Source organism: Electrona antarctica (genome assembly GCF_951216825.1).
Source record: "Electrona antarctica genome assembly, chromosome: 22".
In the NCBI taxonomy this organism is placed as follows: Eukaryota; Metazoa; Chordata; class Actinopteri; order Myctophiformes; family Myctophidae; genus Electrona; species Electrona antarctica.
The window spans coordinates 11,587,714-11,609,074 of NC_136805.1; the positions used below are offsets into that span (position 1 = coordinate 11,587,714).

The 21,361-nt window shown below is 42.5% G+C and overlaps 1 protein-coding gene across 1 annotated transcript; it reads right to left on the reverse strand.

The window, feature by feature from the left end:
• Positions 1 to 2,544: 2,544 nt before the first annotated feature.
• On the reverse strand, positions 2,545 to 20,738 carry LOC306915266 (dnaJ homolog subfamily C member 7-like). Its single transcript, XM_079492560.1, has 14 exons — positions 20,581 to 20,738; positions 14,552 to 14,640; positions 13,049 to 13,173; positions 11,480 to 11,593; positions 11,278 to 11,352; positions 9,831 to 9,949; positions 9,174 to 9,327; positions 8,882 to 9,046; positions 7,892 to 7,983; positions 7,707 to 7,780; positions 7,180 to 7,326; positions 6,781 to 6,936; positions 5,343 to 5,435; positions 2,545 to 5,236 (listed from the first exon to the last, which is right to left on the reverse strand). The coding sequence occupies exons 1-14, from the start codon at positions 20,649 to 20,651 to the stop codon at positions 5,199 to 5,201; spliced, it is 1,512 nt and encodes a 503-aa protein (XP_079348686.1). The 5' UTR covers positions 20,652 to 20,738; the 3' UTR covers positions 2,545 to 5,198.
• Between the last annotated feature and the right edge of the window lie 623 nt (positions 20,739 to 21,361).

Here is a 21,361-nt window from a genome sequence, read left to right on the forward strand (position 1 = left end):
CAGGGCCCCCATAGCACGTGTGCGTGCGACATTTTCATGATTTTCCGTGTTTTTATCATCTTTTTGACCTAAATTTAACTAAATTAATGGCCAATGAAGGGCCCCAGGAGCCCTTTTCAGGGCGTCAAATCTATTACCGCGCAGTCCAGTTTCTCTGAAGGGCCCATGAGAGCCAAGGGCCCCTGGGCCACAGCCCCACTGGCCCAATGGCTAATTTGTCCCTGACTGTATGTTCAGCAGCGATGTCCGATGTGCGTGATCATGATCAATTGGGCTGCCACTGCACCATGCGCCAAAGCAATTATATACACCCGTTTATAAATGTGGTATATAGTCTTTTTTATTGGCCTAAAATATTGTCTATATACATACATTCATGAATCCACTTGCTGACCGGCTGAAAGTATTGTGCAATTTTTTATAGGGGTTTCTTGTGACCCTACCATTAACTAACCTAGACTGCCCCATCTGGCGGAGTCAGGTTAACCATTAACATCCTATGGCAGGCAAAAATGTCAAACTTTCCTTTTGCTTTAAGTAGCATGTGACATGTCAATCTAGGGGGTTTTCATGATTCGGAATCCATTCCAAGCTAATTAGTTTTGCACAAAATACACTCCTTGGGCTAAAAATGGCCATAGACATCATGACAATTAATGTGATGAGGATGAGGTCAGCACATTTTGGGCACATTTGGGCAAGTGGCTTTGGCTGCTTTTAGCCCAACGAGTACATTTTGTGTACAACTAATGCTTGAAATGGATCCAGAATCATGAAAAAACCCTAGTTTGACATGTCACATGCTACTAAAGCAAAAGGAAAATTTGACATTTTTGCCAGCCATAGGATGTTAATGGTAGGGTCACAAGAAACTCCTATAAAAAGATTGCCCAATACTAACAGCCGGTCAAGCAAGTGGATTCATGAATGTATATAATAGACAATATTTTAGGCCAATAAAAGGACTATTTACCAAATTTCCCACTTTAAACTAAAGAAGCCTGTCGGCTGCCGGACTATGCCAAAGGAAGCGCACTTTCCGACAATGTTCAGCAGGATTCGTTTTAATGCAGTAAAGCTTTCTGGTGTGAAGGCGACCATAGTTTACCAGAACAAAAAAACACGCACGCACTGAGCTGTTCGAAATCTGAAATAACACTACCATCTAGTGGGCAATCTGTTAAATGCACTGAAATGCTGCAAATGCAGAGAACAGGGTCATAATCAGTCTCCTCCAGGTTAAATGAGACGCATGCGGCATGCATACAACAGTGGGGGGGAAAAGAAAAGAAAAAGACTGGATTATGGACAAGACTAATTACAAAATTCATCATTATGGAGGAAGTTACTGGTTGTAGGCTACATACATACATACATATATTTACTGTACTTGGTATATATAACTTGGTATTGGCGTATCCGTATAGCGTAATAATATCCTTCCATGTCACCCAAAATTGCATTATAAAACAAAATACCAGAGGCCAGTGTACTGCTAGGGAACCTGTTAAATTAAATGTAGGTTTACATAATTGTATAATCCATCTTCAACCGCTTATCCGTAGTCGGGTCGTGGGTGCAACAGCGTGTTCCAGACTTCCCTCTCCAGAGCAACATTAGTGACTTCCTCCTGGGGGATCCCAAGACGTTCCAAGGCCAGTGAGTCAATTTGTTTCCTCCAACTGCGCCTTGGTCTGCCCCGGGGTCTCCTCCAGTGGGACGTGCCTCGAGGACCTCCCTAGGGAGACGCCTGAGAGGCATCCTAACCAGATGCCCGAAACACCTAAGCTGGCTCCTTTCCAGGCGAAGGAGCAGCGATTCTACTCCGAGTCGGTCTCGCGTGACTGAACTTTTCACCCTATCTCTAAGGGAGATGCCAGCCACCCGTCGAAGAAAACTCATTTCGGCCGCTTGTATTCGGGACCTTATTCTTTTGGTCATGACCCACACTTCATGACCATAGGTGAGAGTAGGAACGAAGATTGCTCGGTAGACAGAGAGCTTTGCTTTCTGGCTCAACTCTCTTTTCGTCACAACATTTATCTATATGGCCTATGCATGTATTCATGGTTGGAGTGGAACACTGACATCAGCTTTCAGTCTAGGTCCTGTTGCCATGTGTGGGAGGAGGCCTACCTGTTGCTACGCCTCGCCTCCAACAGTATATTGCTATAACGAACCTCAGGCTTAGAGATTGTGATTTTACCAGGGTGGACATCGTCCACTCCTGACATCACAAAACATTTACTGGATGTTTTCTAAATGTTGTTGGGGAAGAGATTTAGCTGTTCAAACACGACTTACGAAATTGATAGAACATGTTTATGACAATGCCATGTTATAACGTAGTAGATACTGTTTTTCCACTTTCCCTTAATTACCAGCATTTAAAAATATATGTTGCCGTCTTCACTAATAGGTAAATCATCATATGACCCAATTTATGTGTACAAAAATAACATTTAAAAATGACAACCTGAACAGAAGAATACATTTAGTAGATATAATGGGGGGGGAAAAAAGACAATCGTAAAAGACAAATCGTAAAAGACAAACCTTTATTTTCCAATTACAAAACATTGCAGGTCGTGTCTACACTGACATATGTACACAGGTCAATGACTATGACAGGACTGTTACAATGTCCATTTTTCTTATCCCTTGGTTCTTCACAGGTTGAATGGGTGAGGAGAAGGCCTACTCTGCCTACATGCATGGGAAGTGCCCAATTTATACTCCATTGCACGACAGTGACACTTGCCAAAAAGAACAGATCTTCAAGCCAACAACGCATCAATGTACAACACATTTACAATGCATCATCCTGGATGCTGTCAGAGTCAGAATAACAAAGGACATGAAACCCCCAAAAGCCTGAAATATAGTCTAGTTGCCATGGGCCACAGCATGTTCCAGTCTTACATTCACGACAGAGGGTTATTTTCGGTAAGTTACACCATCGTGCCAGTATAATTTGAGTTTAAGTGGATGTCACTGCCCATAATTCTAAATGTATTAAGTCTTCTAATGGATAGCACTCATAGCAGGTGCAAAAACCTCCAATTTGGACTGGTAAAAGCATTTAATTGCAAAATGACAAACTGTTTTCTTTTAAACAGAGCACAAAAACATGCTTGGCGATGTTCAATCTATTAGCGGGGGTTGGCTCTACATTTTAAGAATAATGGTTTAATAAAAGCCTAGCCATAAGATATTTCCTCAAAACATGAGCAACATTAGCAGTCAGGCAAGGCACCACTTAATATAATAATGGATAATAGCCTTATCCACACATGACCCTATGTGGAGACCTCATGTAATTAATTAATTACCCCATGACCACTGTTTTCTGAGGCTCATTCGCACATGTTAAAAATGGCAGATCTCGGCAAATCCATTTCAAAGTGCTGGACATCCAATTAATGAGTCCTGTGTGAACAGAACTTTTGTCAGTGACAAAGGGGATACAATGGTCAGTGCTCAGAGTACACCTTCAAATGGCTTAAAGGGCAACTTCTGATTTTAAACATGAACCCTACTGTGTGGACTGTGTGAAAATCTGACAAAACTTCACAAATCGTTCTACGTGTCAAACACACTGGAAAATCTGTCAGCCTAATTTTACGGCGGTTTGATGACTAGGCCAACAGCGATTTTCCTCCTCACAGTACAACAAGATTCGTGTTAAAAATCTGTGAATGTTAAGAGACATTGACTTGCTTGATGTTTGGCCCAGTTCAACGACAAAGAAATTTACACACTGTATACATACTGTACAGTCAATGAAACTCAGAAAGAAGAGGGCTGGGGTGAAAGGTTTTTGTTTCGTTTGGTTTTTTACAACTAATCTGCGTAAAAATACAAGCTCCTTGTGGGAAGACCGTCCACACTGGCACTGGGATGCATACATTACATACAGTTTGAATATACAATAAATAATAATAGGCTTAAGGGAGACTGAAGAAAAATAGAGGTTACAAACATGAATGAAAACACGTTATGCCTGATTTGTACTTGGTTGCGCACCATGTTGCATACTGAAAACTAAAACAGCCGATTGGCAATTTCCTGTGCTCGACACCAAGACGCAACCAAGTATAAATCACCCTTTACATTCCAGTAAATTTTACAACGTCTGGTTGGAGACCAGAGGAAAAACGTGCCGGTTGACCCTGCGGTCTGCAGGAGCGAATAAAACCTGGACACACACACATAAACATACACACACGCGCGCACACACACACACACACACACACACACGCACACAGGCTGCATTTGACACGGACACATCATCCTCAATTGCTGCCCTGAGGTCCGTTTGAACATTTACCTCCAAAACTTGATCTGAATTAACCACTTAAAGTCTATATACTTCATTGACTGGGGTCCCTCAGGGCTCTATACTAGATACACTCCGTTTTCCTCCTCTACACTAAACCTCTTTGCCAAAGATAGCAGATCTATAAGCAAGCTTGTAGATCTGCTATTTTTGCCAAATGTTCTCCCCAGAATAGGGACGCACACTATTCTGCCGAGATGTCGATACTGGCTCTTCAGTCGATCGTTGCAAGGGTTACCTTAACAAAAAAATACAATCTACGGTACTGCTCCTAAATCTAAACATCTATGCAGATTTACACTCCCAGTGTATTCCTAAGTAATTTATCCTATGCTAAAATTTATTTCAGTATGAGACAAATTTGTGTTTTGGCAATTGAGAGTAGTCGACAATTCGCACCATGAAGCTTGTGCGATTAGCTTGTCCAAATCGGTCTGGGCATTTTAGCTGATTTGTTATCGAAAAGTGTTAAGTTCAAATACAAAAAACACAAAATTCCCTGCACGATTCCGGTTAGTATAAACTTGAAGAGTGAATTTAAGAGCGAGTGCAATAACTAAAGACTTCAGGAGGGTTTCTTTAAATCAGTGGTTCTCGATGCGCGGTCCAGGGACCCTTGAGTTTGAGGGCGCTCCAAATAGAACCTTACAGGTGTGTAAATCTGAGAGTGTGCAACTACAACCAAAGTGACCTTTACAGGTCCTTGAAATTAAAAAGTTTGAGAACCATTGCTTTAAAGTATATCAAGTATGCAAGGGGAGGTGTCCAAAGGACACTGGGGGAGGAAATTGGGAGGGGGAGGGGTCCAAATTAATGTAGTCCACTTCAAGGCTCCATCACAGCCGTATGACGCTCCTCTTTAGCCAAACTGGAAAAAGAAGTTTCCAGGACCTGCGTCTGCGACAAAAGTTAAACGAATAACGTACGGTCAATAACATGCACTCTGTTTCATCACATTTGAATAGTCTTTGTGTTTCAAAGCAAAACTCTACAGTCTACATACTTTGTTGATTGGATTCAAAGTTATATCCTCCTCCACCCCCCCCTTGGCCTTGGCCTCCAAAAAACGCTCTGAAGATGTTGTTGGCATCGAAGTCTGGAGAGAAAGAGAGAGAGAGAGAGAAAGAGAAATATCAAACAAAAAGCATTTATTCACAAGCAGAATGTCAGCATAACATTAACAAAATATTTGACAGAATGCCAAACCAGGGGACTGTACTATGAATCAAGTTTGACCAAAATAGCAGATCTACAATGTCACAACACGCCACAAGGCAACACGTTGCGAGTGTGTAGACCTGCTATTTTTTGGCAAATTATAGATTTAGTGTAGAGTGAAGAAACCCAGGCTAAAGTACAATAGAAATATGTCTGTCATATAAAACGTGTGTCCCCGACAGAACTCTACGTCCTACCGTGCAGTACGTCACCTGGCAACAGCCGATTCATATGAATTGCAATAATAGGAATTCAATCATTAGAAAGCAGGTGCCATTGGAAATTCTAAAATGGATCCGATTGCCTCCCGAGTACTGCTGTAAAATACTTGATAAACACACAACCTAGCCATGACCACACGCATCACAGTGCCAACAACTTCTGTCAAGTTCTGTCAACTTTAAGGGCAGATTCAAACTGTTCCCAAATATGATTGCCTGGTCCCCGCTGGTCATGATTCACAATTTCACATTGGCTTTGATTCTTTCGCACCCGCGTACACTTTGTTCAACGGTATTCAATGCTTTCACATTGCAGCGACCGAGTAAACTTCAATCGGTCCCAAGACCACCTCCATGCTAGCCTGGATCCAGCCCAAAGACCCCGCTCCCACTCTCTGAGTGGACTGCATCTCTTGGTCTGGTGTTGCACTGTGAACCTATAATTTCTTCGGTACAAAAATGTATTATCCAATGAGAATCGGTGGTGGGGGTGGGTCTAACGAACAACCAATCAGCGCAAGTCCCGTTTTCAGCGTCATCACGCAGCGCAACACACAGAGGAAGGAGGGAAAAACAACACCAATGGCTACTGGTTGAGGGAAATTCTAATCCCCTCCCCCTTGAAATCGCTCAGACAAGAGAAAATGTCAGACTGAAGCTTCAAGAAAGCTACAGTCTGATAATCAGGCTACCTCCATGCGGTCCCGGGAACGATTGGGTGATCCGCTCCCGGGAACGGTACACAGCATTCACACTACCACAACATCTGCCAAGTGTGCACCCGGGACCATAGTGTGACTCTGCCCTAACACTCCTGCAGTCTGTAGGTGCCATAAGGGAACACTCCTTTTCATGTGCAAGGCTTTACAAATCAATTTATAACAAGGAAGATACAGCAGCGCGTACCACCGTCCATGCATTTGCACTGAAAGTTCTGAAACCTCGTCGTTTGTGCAGGCATTCGTGGGGGATCGATTTATTGTAGAAAGACAAAGCCCTCACCTCCTCCTCCATAGCCACAGTCATCCTCCAGATCATGTCCGTTGTCATAACGCATCTTCTTCTTGGGGTCGGAGAGGATGGTGAAGGCCTCCCCCACCTCCTTGAATTTCTTCTCCTCGTCCTTCTGCACCTCCGGAGTGGCGGAACTGTGGCGGTCTGCAACACACCAACCAGTTATTAGACACACTGGCAATAAATTGCCATCTGATAATTTACGCAGAAATTATAAGTGAAATCAATATACATATTGCTTTGCTTGCTTGTGTGTATTGCTCCGTTTCTGTTTTGTTTGCTTGTATAGCGCCTTGTTAGTTTTTTTGAATTTGTCAACTACGGTTGTTTTTAATGTGCTATATAAACAAAGTTTGATTGATTGGTGGTGTGTGTGCGCGTGTATACCTGGGTGGTGCATGAGGGCCCGTTTGCGGTAAGCTTTCTTAATTTCATCATCCGTGGCAGTTTTGCCTATTCCCAACACCTTGTAGTAATCTTTCCTCTTGCTCTTCTTCAGTTCCAGCTGGGCATGCTTCAGTAGATGCTTGTGTTCTAGACAGAAACCAAGAGGCAAATAGGATCAATTAAACATATTGAGGTGGATGTGGAGAGCAAGATGATATATTGAACATAGTATCATCAGTGTCAGGCAGAAACCTTATGTTTTTCACAAATTAATACCTTATTTTAAAACTCATGACAGTGTGAGATATTTTTGACCTTTGGCCTGCCTATAATGCCAAAATAGAGACGGCAGGTAAAAGTTGTTAACCTGTTATTCCGAAAGGTATTTTAGTAAATAGACAAACTTGAGATCAAATGTCAAAAGAAAAGCAACGTTGAAAACATGTGACAATGTGGAGGAGGTATATCAAATAGACATTTGGTCAGTCAAAAGGCTGTCTTCTAATCTACGTGAATGACAGCGTTACCTTTGGTCTTTTCCGTCTGGTAGACTTTCTCATAGTCTCGCACTGCATCCTCATACTGCTCCATGTCCATGTAACTGCAAGAAAACACAGAGTGTCACTCCACACTACCTCATGCCGTTTACCTTTCTGACTAATAAAGTATTCAAACACCCTTCAAAGAAACACAGAGACAGAGGGAACCGTACCACTGGGCTCGTCTCATGTATGCCTTGATATACGTGTCATCCAGCTTGATGGCACTGGTGCAGTCTTCAATGGCCTGCTCCAGTTTCTTCAGCTGAGGACACAAGTTGACATTACAGGTCAGTTGGAGTTAGCAGCAGAGGTAAAGCATCGTTATCAGTTACAAGTCAGGTAAATTGCATGAACACAGCTCATTTGTAAAAAACGCAGTGCATGTGGTAGAAAATAAAGTTCATGTGTTTAGAAAGGAGATCCGCACACCGTTTTAAAAGCTCCCAAAATAATTGATTGACAACAGAACAGAGCGGAAAACAATACAACGTTTCGGCCTCAGGGGCCTTTGTCAGGTATACTGGCGTTTAACTCACAAAAAAGTCACCCATGTTACAGGTTATCAAACTCGTTTTTCTTTACTTTACAAACTTTTTTTAGAGGTTTTCCTGCAGATTTTCCTAGATGCATCTGAACTGTGGTATCTTAACTCTGTTAACTTAACATGTGACTGAAGCATGCGTCACTCGAGAAGGGACATGTTATGTAGAGAGCACTAGGTCATGAACTGCTTAGTCCATCACACGTCTTACTGAGAACCACTGTGAACCCCTGCATGGTAACGTGCATCGTGTCATGTACTGTATCTACATGACAGTGGCCCCATTTGCAAGTGACATTGACGTCTCTCATATATGGGTAATGTTCCTTCTGTGAATTATGTCCAGATATAATCTAGACTATATCCTTGTAATGGTCTTTAGAAAGACTTATGCAACACTGCATTCCATACCCCTTGCCATCTGAGTCAAGTAATAATACAAGAAAATCCATTCCCTATTTTGACCTTGATTGTGACCATGACCTTTCAGGCACAAAAGTTAATAATTTATTTGGGGCAAATAGACCAAAAAAAACAACCCCTCCCTCATCTACTTTTTATGTGAATAAGTACAATTGTATTTCTAGCACCCAAAATGCATTTAAATGGGGGCCTTCACCTTGGCTCCAGCAGTGGCTCTGTTGCAGTAGAGCTTGGCATTGGTCTTGATGTTGTTGGGGTCTATCGTCAGGGCCTCCGTGTACAGCTGATGAGCTGAGTCGTAGCTGCAGTCCTTGAATGCCTGGTTGCCTTCTTCCTTCTTGGCTTTCAAGGCTTTGGCATTCTGGTTTGGGGAACACAAAGTAAACGTAGTCAGAAATGTAGGGCACTAACATAAAGTATACATTAGGCTTCATTCATGGAGGCCGAGAGATTGGGTGACGAGATGGCAGATGAGATGACAGACTTACCCTGCATGCTAGTCTGGCCTTTTCGTGGTCGGGGGCCATGCGCAGGGCCTGCACGAAGAACTGCACAGCCTTGTCGATACAGTCCTCATAGTACAGACATAGGCCGCGCACGTACAGTGCGTCTGCATTGGTTGAATCCATGCGCAGAATATCACTGGGAAAGAAGGCATAATTAAAAAAAAAAAAAACTTTGACCTGGGTCCCCCCAGGGTTCTATACTTGATCTACTCCTTTCCCCCCCCCCTCTACAACACATATCTTTTCTGAAAATAGCCAGAGAGAATAGGTATAGTTCCCAATATACAGTACATTTACAGTAGTAGCATAATTTAATAGTGTCTAGAGGAATATTTGCACACACACACACACACACACACACACACACACACACACACACACACACACACACACACACACACACACACACACACACACACACACACACACACACACACACACACACACACACACACACACACACACACACACACACACACACACACACACACACACACACACACACACACACACACACACACGTTGCTATTAGCATGTGTTAATGTCCTGTGACCTTATCAATAACCAAAACAAACTGAAACAAACAGCTAAACATTGTTTTATGTTTCTTTATGATGAAGTCAAATGACAGGGGGCTACCTGGCCACAGACTGGGCTTCTGGGTAGCGTCCCAGCAGGGCCAGGCACTCAGCCTTGAGGATCTTGAAGCGTTGGCAGGCAGCCGCCAAAGCCAGGGCTCTGTCCATACAGTACACCACCTGGAACACAAACATGAACACATTAAGACCTGAGGCCCATTATTGCCATTCATGCCTTGGATAAAGGCGCTATATAAATGCACCATTTACCATTCTACAAATGTCTTCTAAATCCTAACGGTGTATGTTGCTGTTTAGTCTACTTGCCTGCCCATAGAGAGCCCATGTTGAGTACCCTAAAGTTGTATGCTAGAAATGTTGAGTATGGGTCCCCAGCATTTAGAAACTGCCGGATGCTAACTTGCATATTATGTTGGGCAATTTTCATAATAAGCTGGGGTATTAACATCCTATATAAAAGGCAACCATTTTCATTATACTTTACTCATAGGAATAGACTATGTGACAACCAGGTATAGTCTGGTGAACACCAGAGAGACGAATGACAGCCGGAATGTAGACGGCACCCGGGTGAGCAGTATGGGTTAGCGCCCCAGCCTGTGTCCTTGGAAGCCCAACAACCCTCGGTGAGGCCTTTAGGAGGGCCATGCAAGCAGCAAGCGGAGCTGCAGCACCATTGCCCTGCGGAACCATTGCACACCACTCCTGAATGAAGTGTCTGGTGCTGGGACTCTGGTGCAACGCACAGGTCCTGGGCCTGGTGAGACGTAGGAGGGGCCCAGACAGGAGACAACCCACAGAGCCTAGTCCTTCCATGCGCCAGAAGCGTACCTCCCAGGCCTGGCAGAGTAGTTCTGGAGTAGTTCCAACGGATTGTGCTAGTGGGACTGATCGAGGGTAGCTACTGAGACGTAAGTCGGGACTTGATCACCCCGGCTGGGTCGCCTGAGTGAGGGGTATGATGTTGGTAGACCCGAAACCTTGTTGACCTCAGGATACATCACTGAGGATACGTCCCAGGTGCATCCATGCAATGTGTTTTTTAGTTGTAAGTAGCATGTGACGGGTTAAACTAGGTTTTCATGATTCTGAATTCATTGCAAGCATTAGTTTTGCACGAGAAACACTCATTCGGCAAAAAACGTCCACAGCCGGGCCTGTGACAAATATGGTAAAATATCTGCCGTATATTGTGAGTCATCATGTCTCCTGCTCTTTCCTGCCTTGCCTTACTCTTAATTTGAAAAATGCTGTATTGTTGTAGTTTATGCCAAGCTGTTTTTCTGTTTATCTTTGAGTTTCTTTTGTTGTCTTTCTTTTTGTTTTGTTTTCTTGATTTGTTTGGATTTCTGATTATTTGGTAAAAAAAAGAAAAAAGAGCAAAAAAACAAGCTTTACCAAACTTCTAGATTTGCCACTGAAGTGTTGTAAAAGTGTGACATCTAATGGCTGAGTGAATGTAGTCTAGTGCCCCTTTAAAAACATACCTTTCTGAAATCGCGTTTCTCAAAGCCAAAATCTGCCATGCGTTCGTACTCCAACATCGCTGCTGCGTTCTTGTGCTGAAATAACAAAACACGGAAGAACTGTTGTAATGTGATTCACACCAGGAACACAAATAATACTTTAAAAAGCTTGTTTTATAAAACAGTTAAAATAAAAATGCGGAATGTGTAGTTGGCAAGTCACCTCCTGCTGTGCTTGGCCGTTGCTGGGCTCTAGCTCCAGAACCTTCTGAAAACAGCGACTAGCTGCCATAGCGTTACCAAGAGATAGGTGACACTTGCCCTCCCGCAGGTGGCCCTGTGTAGGAAGGAAACACATTATAGTCTTAGAGTATATATTAATAGAGACGGCACCTGATTTCTCCTCTCATTTACTTGCATTGAGTTGCTCACCCAGCGCATGAGGCGTTCTTCCGGGTTGGAAACAGTGCATTCTGGGGTTGCTTATGGGCCAGACGTGAAGAGTCAAGTCTATTATGATAATGATTCCTCCAGAGTTAGTGTAAAATTGTCCTTGAGCAAGACGCTGAACCCCTAATTGCTCTCGATGTGCAGGTTGATATCATGCATGGTTTCATCCGCCATAAGTGTATGCATGTGTGTGTGAATGTAAAGCACAATCTATGTAAAGCGCTTTGGATAAAAGCGCTATATAAATGCACCATTTACCATTGTCATTCTCTTCAGTGCTCTGCAGACCATTTCTACACATTTTGTTGGTTGGCTTTGACACTCATTGTGAACAAGCACAGTGTATATCTTTGACTATTTAAATAGCTGCTATTCATGTTATTTAGATAGATAGGGGGTGTGGCTTTACAGAGTAAAAGCGGCCATATCTTCCCGTCACCCCGAGCTTCTATTTTGAAAGAAATCACGGCGCTGATTGTGTTAAGTGGAGCACTGGTCAGCTATGCTTCACTCACACCCACCAGAGCATGACATTCACCAACATGCAATTTTCACCAAATGGTGATTATCATATGACGAGGAATTTCCATCATGCATCCACTCAAATACGGTCACCAAAAGGACTTCAAATTACTGTCTTTGAAGTTCGCACCCATGGTGTGATAACACCAAGGCCTGTCCAAACACTATGCCTTCCTGTCACCTGTGACCATCTCTACTGCCCTCCTGCTCGCCCCCCCCACCCCCTCTCTTCCTCTGTCTATAAGCAAATGTTCCTTTCATCTGTATGAGCTTGTATTCACCTCTACATTCCTAACCCCCCCCCCCCCCCCCCCCTCTCTCTCCCCCCCCCTCTTCCTGGGTGTGACCAAAATTAACAGTATATAATCCATGACCTGTACCATGTCAGGTGTGCCTGCCTTGAGACCCGCCTGTGCTGCAGCATCCGTGTACTGCTGTGCACGTTAAATAAAGATCATCAAGACAGACCTTGCTCGCCTCCTGATTCCTCACACGTTTAGTGTGTGTAAAACTGCCACATCACATAATAGACTTGACTCTTCATAGCAGGGAGAACAATATGGTAAATATGCTCATTTAGACTAGAAGTGTTACCGTTTTCTCTGACTGGAGTCTACCTGACTGGTTTAGCCGTTTCCTATTAAACAGTAAACGTACAGCCCAGTGCTCCAAACTAAGTGGCAGTGGCAGTAATAAAGCTTAGCGTAAGTCTTGAGAATATCCATGAAACATGGCATTGAAACTTTCAATTTACAGGAGCTTAAAAAATAAGCCAGGAAACCTCACACTGAATGAGATGCGATTGCGTGACCCCACTGACCTTCATGAAGCAATCGTCTAGACGCACTGCCTGCTGCGAGTCCTCCAGGGCCTCCCGGAAGCGACACAGCATCATCAGAGTGGCCGCTCGGTTGCTATAGTAACTAGCGTTTTTGGGAGAGGCATCTTTAGACATAAGAAGAAGAATAAAAGTCACACAAGAGAACAGTCACTGATGTTAACATAACATGTCTTGATGCTCTATAGATGGCAAAGCTATGAGTCAAACAGAGAGAATAAGAATATAATCTAATTCTCATTAATACTAACGAAACAAGTGATGATATGGTCCAAAAATAACTGATATTTTGCCTGGATGGTGTAATGAGGTCTACTGATTTCAGTGATTTGCTCTTTGCAAATCCATTGTGTCCATAGGGCAGTAGTGGCTCAGGGGTAGAGTGGCCGGTAGGGAGGCCAGATGGGAACGTGAGGTTTCCAGTTCGATCCCACGCTCCTCCAGAGTTAGTGTCAAATTGTCCTTGAGCAAGACGCTGAACCCCTAATTGCTCTCGATGTGCAGGTTGATGCCATGCATGGTTTCATCCGCCATAAGTGTATGAATGCGTGTGTGAATGTAAAGCACAATCTATGTGAAGTGCTTTGGATAAAAGCACTATACAAATGCACCATTTACCATTGTCATTCTCTTCAGTGCTCTGCAGACCATTTCTACAATTATTTTGTTGGTTGGCTTTGACACTCATTGTGAACAAGCACAGTGTATATCTTTGACTATTTAAATAGCTGCTATTCATGTTATTTAGATAGCTGCTAGCCTAGGTATGTTGTTTACTCAATGGAGACAAATTAAGTATCTATACAAAATGGTGCATTTATATAGCGCCTTTATCCAAGGCGCTTTACATAGATTGTGCATTACATTGACCCATTCACACACATACACACATTCATACACTGATTGCAGCGGAAGCCATGCAAGGTACCAACCAGCACATCGGGAGCAATTTGGGGTTCAGTGTCTTGCCCAAGGACACTTCGACATGTAGACAGGAGGAGCCGGGATTCGAACCGCCGACCCATGGATCATTGGACGACCTGCTCTACCTCTTGAGCCACAGTCGCCCCTTATACAAGTATCTATACATTTGAGTTGTGAGCACACACTTTATGCGGACGTGCGTGTGCAGTTGGGCAAGTCTTAGACCGTGACAGGCTGTGGATGCGGCGTTTAATATATCGAGTATATTGTGTTCCAATTCCATGACTACTAACCCTTGTTCTGTTCTTGTCTCTTAAGCTGACCTTGCACTTACTTTACCCGATTGTTTATACGTTTCTCTGAACAGTGTCTGATAATTGCCTGAATTGTAATAATTCAATCTGGTGTAGAAACCCATATTGTGACACATTGTTCAGCCCTATGGTTGCCATGTACTGTGCATATGCAATCAATGACAACTAACTACATTGGCTCATCATGGCAAGCGTAACAGTCAAGCTCCCTGTGACTGTGGAGAATGGTATTGAGTGGGACTCTCACCTATGGCCTTTGTGTAGTAGTTGAAGGCTTCAGAGTAATCCTTCTTGACGTAAAACGCATTTCCTTGTTCTTTGAAGCCTTCGGCTTCCCTGGGGAGAAAAAGACCAGACAGAAAATCAGTCCAGGGCAGGGTGAAGGGTGAAGCTGTCACAATGCAGAACAGACAATAAATGAGCAATGTCAATCTAAGAGCTTATACCTGCCCCTGTAGCTGCCTAAACGGCATCTAAAAGTCAAATGTATCTTCAGTACATGGGCGTACACTCCTTAAAGGGTAAGGCCACATTTTGAGAGGTTATTATGGGCAAACTAGTCCATTCCATGAGTTATTTCGCTCTGTTGGGTTGTTTATTAGCAATTTAAGAAATAGAATATAGCTGCAAGCAGCGATAAGGTGGGACTAAGAAAGAAGTCAATACGCAATAAGAACAATATGCACAAATACGACTGACGAGCTGAGTTGGATTTGAACACACAACCTTGTGGTCCGAAGGCAAGAGCTCTACTGACTGAGCTACACAGAGACAATGAACATTTTATGCAAATTGCTAAAAAAATAACAGAAAATCAGGTATAAGCGTTTTTTAAACTGCTCAAAGTGGCAGAAGATCTGAGGGCGGAGCTTACTGATCAAAGTGACACATGTTCCCCATGAGTCAAGGAACAAGTGGAAACAAGTGCCATGACTTTTGGACAAACAAGGCATGAGTTATGCCTGTTCAAAGGTTTCATTTTCAAAATATTGGCATAGCACCCCCCCTTTGACCTATTGGAGTAAGACTGCTTTCAGTGCTATTTGGCATGACCCTCTACCATACTGTACAGTTGCAAAAGCATATTGCCCAAAGTCACTTTGTGACTTCTTGGTCCCTTAAAAATAGTCGCTCATTGACTTCCATTATAACAGGGAAACAGCGCTCAAAGTCACTCTTTTAGCACATAAACCAAAGCAACAAAAGCTGATTCTGACAGTTTATGACATCAGGAAAACTCATGCGGTTTTATTTTCGTCTTTTAAGATAGATTTATAAAGTTACTATTTTGGTTTGAGATATACTGAAGCAGTACTACGGCGTTCCCAACTCTCGTGGGGACATCTTGCGAGGTTTCGTTTGTAAACAAGTCTCCATGCCGTTTGAGATGCACCCAGCTGCAGCCTCCCATAAGAACCTATATAAATGGTAAATGGTGCATTTATATAGCGCCTTTATCCAAGGCGCTTTACATAGATTGTGCATTACGTGCATTACATTCACCCATTCACACACACATTCATACACCGATTGCGGCGGAAGCCATGCAAGGTACCAACCAGCACATCGGGAGCAATTTGGGGTTCAGTGTCTTGCCCAAGGACACTTTGACATGTAGACAGGAGGAGCCGGGATTCGAACTGCCGCCGAACCGCCGACTCATGGACCCATGGATCCATGGATCATTGGACGACCTGCTCTACCTCTTGAGCCACAGTCACCCCCAACTGACTGTCAGAACAAGCTTTTGTTGGGTTGGTTTATGTGCTAAAAGAGAGCTGTTTCCCTGTTACAACGGAAGTCAATGAGCGACTGTTTTTATTTCTTAAATTGCTAATAAACAACACAACGGAGCGAAATAACTCATGGATTGGAATAGTTTGCCCATAATAAGGTAAGAAAACAACCCAAACGTCTCAAAAAGTGGTCTTACCCTTTAATGACATAGAAATGCCATATAGTAGCAGTAGAAAAGTAGAACAGTTGTGTCAAACACAGAGGGGATATAATCAATTCACAGAGTCCTCCATGATTCCTCGATATACATTAAAGCACTATTAGGTTTGCCAGCAAGGTAGATGGCTGTACACAAAGAATATGGCCCATCTACAGCATACACTTTTCTATTGCGGCCGCGGGTGAGAAGCCGGCAAGTGATTGTGCTCACTGTGCACTGTGTGCAGCACTAGCAACAGCTACAGGCTGGCACGGGTGCCTGTTCAGTGGGAAGCAGAACTGGGAGGAATAGCGTGGTTACTCCTGCCGATTAAACTCCAATTAGATGTCAAGAAGTGGCAGCAAATTTTGATTTAGTAAGGCCTCATACACACGTATCAAACACCATCAAACAATGGCCGCCACAATGCTTTTCCAATGGGAGTCACATGGTTTGACCAAACATTTGTGTTTGATGGTGTTCTGTTTGATGGTGTTATGCCCCTCCCCCATCAAACAAAAATGTTTGGTCAAACCATGTGACTCCCATTGGATGGTGTTTGATACGTGTGTATGAGGCCTTAGTCTTTTGAATAACACCGTTTAGTCTTAGTCCTACTTACTCTTCTGAAATTTAGTCTAGTCTTAGTCGACCAAATATAAAAATACGTAGTCTTTTAGTCTTAGTCAATAAAATGATCACTGCTGGGAACGTCACGCATAATGGTGGTGGCCGTGTACAGTTTGTACACCATCCACAGGCCAACTGTGGAGGATACCAGCCAGTCACAATAGCCTGGGAGCCACAGGCCCAAAAGAGGAAGGAATAGAGATTAACCTGTGATGTCATACTTTTTATTTGTGTTTGTTCTATTCACTTCTGCTCTGCCGGAAACATCGCAAAAAAAGGTTATGGCTATTTTTGTATACCAAACCATAGACGACCAATATAAAGGCGGCGGTGGCTCAGGGGTAGAGTGCCTGCATGGTAACCGTAAGGTTGCCAGTTCGAACCCGGGCCTCCCCCAGAGTTACTGTCGCCGTGTCCTTGAGCAAGACACTGAACCCCTAATTGCTCCCGATGTGCTAGTTGGAGCCTTGCATGGTTTCCGCTGCCATCGGTGTATGAATGTGTGTGTGAATGGGTGAATGTAATGCACAATCTCTGTAAAGCGCCTTGGATAAAGGCGCTATATAAATGCACCATTTAAAGGCAAAATTGTCCAAATTTCATTATACTTTAAGTAGCATGTGACATGTCAAACTAGGGGCTTTTCATGATTCTGAATCTACTCCAAGCATACGTTTTGCACGAAAAACACTCCTTAGCCTAAAATCAGCCATAGCCACTTGCCCAAATGTGCTGACCTCATCACATTTGTGATGACGGCTGTGCCGTCATAGTGAAGTTAACTGTTCATGTGGGAATTACATTTTGGGTACATCTATACTGCGTCTACACCGAACATGCCTCTGGAGCAGGAATATGTTTCACCTGGAACAGGGAAAGGAGAGTAGGGAACTGTGAAGCTAAGAATAGCGCTGTGTGAATCACCTGCTGCAGGCTCATCAAGCAAGAACTCACAATGACCTTCCTTACTACAATAGCACAGTACTGTGGACTGTGACACAACTTTCTGTAGCTTCCTTATTGAAGTCCTCTTTCCAGTCAGTGGTATCATTCACTGTCTATGTTTATTGAATCCCATGTTGATACCAGATGAGCATGTGATTGCCAACTCATTTAGCATATTGTGAAGATGCTATTCTGGTAATCAGTCTTAAGATTCATGATACTGCTACTATTTTGATCCTGTATTCCATAACCATGGTCATTTCACAACCATCTGCAACTGAAAACACTCAAGGAAAACCTAATACCTTAATCAATACCTCAAGCAGCAGTCCATGAGTCATGAAAAAGCAATCACTTGCAAATGATAAAGGATGCTAGCCTAGGACATGGATGAAACACACAATAACTATGATTCATCTTGTGAGTCATGAAATTGTCAAGTCAAGAAATATGTTTTGGCAACATAGTGATACAGCGATACCGAGGTTTGCTGAACCATGCAAAATGCACCTTGGAGTTCCTAACTTCCTATTTTGACGTGTGAACATTAGGCAAGAATAGCAGATGTACAAGCTCACATTGCATTGTGAGGTTGTAAATAATATACATGAGGTTGTAAATCAGCCATTTTTACTACCACTTAGTAAAGTGGCTAACTTGAGGAAAAACAAACAATAGAAATATACTACATTTAAGGTCTAATCTTTGGTCTTCTGCATTATGATACAGTACAGTGGAAACAGGAAAGAGTAGACCTTCGGAGGCATTCCTAATGCTGATTTATGCTAAATCAGGCTTCATCTTTGGTCTTGAAACTATGATCTTGAACCCATGTGTAAAACTATGGTGTCAAAATAATTCATGTTACAATGGTGACCTCACTGCTTTCACTCTCTCACAACTGCATTTGAAAACCAGGCGGCTAAATGTAGCAGGTTGATGTTTGAAAGATCTAGTAGAGATTTAAATCAAAATGACAAATACATATGCTCATAAATAAATCAAGGTAGCCACAACAATAAACCACAATGTCAAAAAGTTAAGATTAAGGTGTAAATTAACCCATTTTCACCTGAGATCAGATTCTAAAAATGTCTTCTACAAAAGACAAAGCTATGTTTCTATGTCAGTCGTTCTTCGATTTTTCAAAAATAGCAGACCTACAAGCTATGAGCTTGTAGATCTGCTTTTTTTCAATAGCTAAAGCATAACATAATGCTAATACCAAAAGGGGTTCTCGCCCAGAATGGGATAATAAAGTAAAAGATAATGGAATAAAAGGGGTCACATACAAGACATCATAGCATGGCTATGTTGCAAATGTAAAAGGTTAGAGCCTATCTTGATCTTGTCCATCAGCCAACCCATTGTTTAGTTATTAGTGATCATTTCATGCTTGTGGCAATGCACTCAAATGTGTTACCAATTTCCAATAGGGCTAGGCGATATTGAAATTTGGAACAAATTAAAAGAAAATCTAAATATTAGGAATAAAGTGGATGGCATTCGCAAATTCATTATTCATTTCACTCAGCTAGACCAGTCTAATAAGTAAAAAGCATTCTCTATTTAACTGTAATGCAGCATTTAAGACAAGGGTATGACATGATGTAATCAAAATCCTAATCTGTTTCTTAGGTAAATTGACATCATGCATACGTATTTGGCTTGGTGCATTACTCTTACTAAGCTATATTACCAAAATCTATGCACCTGACGATATCAATCAATACAAAAATGTATGTAGACAATAGGCATACATATTACTATTAAATATCATATAGTATGCAAGTCCCCAATTACCCCCAAATAAAAATAAATGAAAAACAGATAATTTGAATAAAAAAAGGAAAATAAAATGTACAGGAATAATAGCCATATCGTTCGACTTTATAACTTGAGGCATTGATCATTACAGACTTGTGTCAATGCTAAATAACCGTGAACATGCATCTAACGAGTAGTAGAACCTTCTAGAATGTGGACAGCCGATATCTTTAGTTTGTTTCTCTGCCCTGTCCTTGAGCAACCCTCACCATGATAGACACTTAACAATTACTCATAATAGCCTACCAAACAACCAACAGAATTATAAGTATTATTCGTGTATGAATGTGGTTAAAATAATTAACTAAAACCACGTAAACAAACACACTACATTAAGTTAAACAGCGTCTACGCCATCGTTTTCTGAATAATAGCCTACTATACTTAACAGCAATTGAAGCTATACCAATTAGCTATACCAATTATGATTCAACTCAGTTATAAGCTAAATGACTATACACATTGTGACTTAGTTTTGATCAAATACACGTTTAATTTGCCGGCTGGTTAAGGCTTCAATAGCATGCGTTACATCGAAATTGGCGACTCATCTAACTCTGTGACTTCAACGCTCCAGTTACATTTCGGATAATTCGCTCCAAATTGCAAAACAATCAAGAGCACAGACTCATCTTCAACACTAACAGCAAGGATTGTGTCTTTTATGGAAATAAAAATGTTTGCGTTTCCGTGGCTACTTTTTTGCGAGGAGAACTGACATTTTCTCCCCCTTTCTGCAATAAAAAAGGACAAATCTGCCATCTCTGGCGTCGCAGAATTCGATAGGTCACCAATGTATGCGCGACGTTCTCGTTGGCTTAAGAAGCATCAAGTAGGCCCCACCGGAGAACTGGGTTAGTGTGTCACATCCGAAAACTCTTGATCTGGACATTTTCTACATTCAAATGCACTTTAATGATGTGTGGAAATATATTTACCGTTCGAGATTTTCTTCATCGTGGATGAGGGCTTCTGTTTCCATCGGCATGTCGATGTCAACAGCTGCCATGTTTTTCCGAAAGAAGACCAAGAAAGGGACGCAATATCCGGGGGTGGAATGGATATGCGCGCGCAATACTATGTAAAAAATGCCTTTTGTTAAAGGTATATTCAGTGATTTCACTTAATTCAAATATCACTTATTTTTTCTTATTTTTTGGATAATCCTCCCTACTATAAAGTGTGCTGACCATATAAGGAGTTCCTCCCTGTCCCCAGTGAGCCCCTGGAGTAAATAAACCCTAGTTTCGGTTTGGGCTTTGGGTGGCAAAGCTTTCATCCAATCAGGATGAGAGGGGCCTTCCTCCAATCATGATCGAATGGGGTGGGCCTTGGTGCACGTGCTGTTGGTCTGTTGTGTCCCCCCCCCCCCCCACAACAAACTGGACAGGCTACTACTGGGCCTCACTCCCCGAATCCACCTCACCCCTGCCCACCTTGACAGGCTGGAATGGCTTAGGGTTGACGACAGAGTACAGCATCTTGCAATGGGTCTGGTCCACAAGATTCGATACACCACCAAGATACCCATTTAGACATTAAAGTCTACATTACATTACATTACATTACAGTCATTTAGCAGACGCTTTTATCCAAAGCGACTTACAATAAGTGTATTCAACATAGGTAGGGAACAAAAACTACTAATCACCAGAAGTCTTTAGTGCATTTTCTGCAAAAACAAGCAACCAAGAGTATACCTAGCGCTAAGGTAAAAGT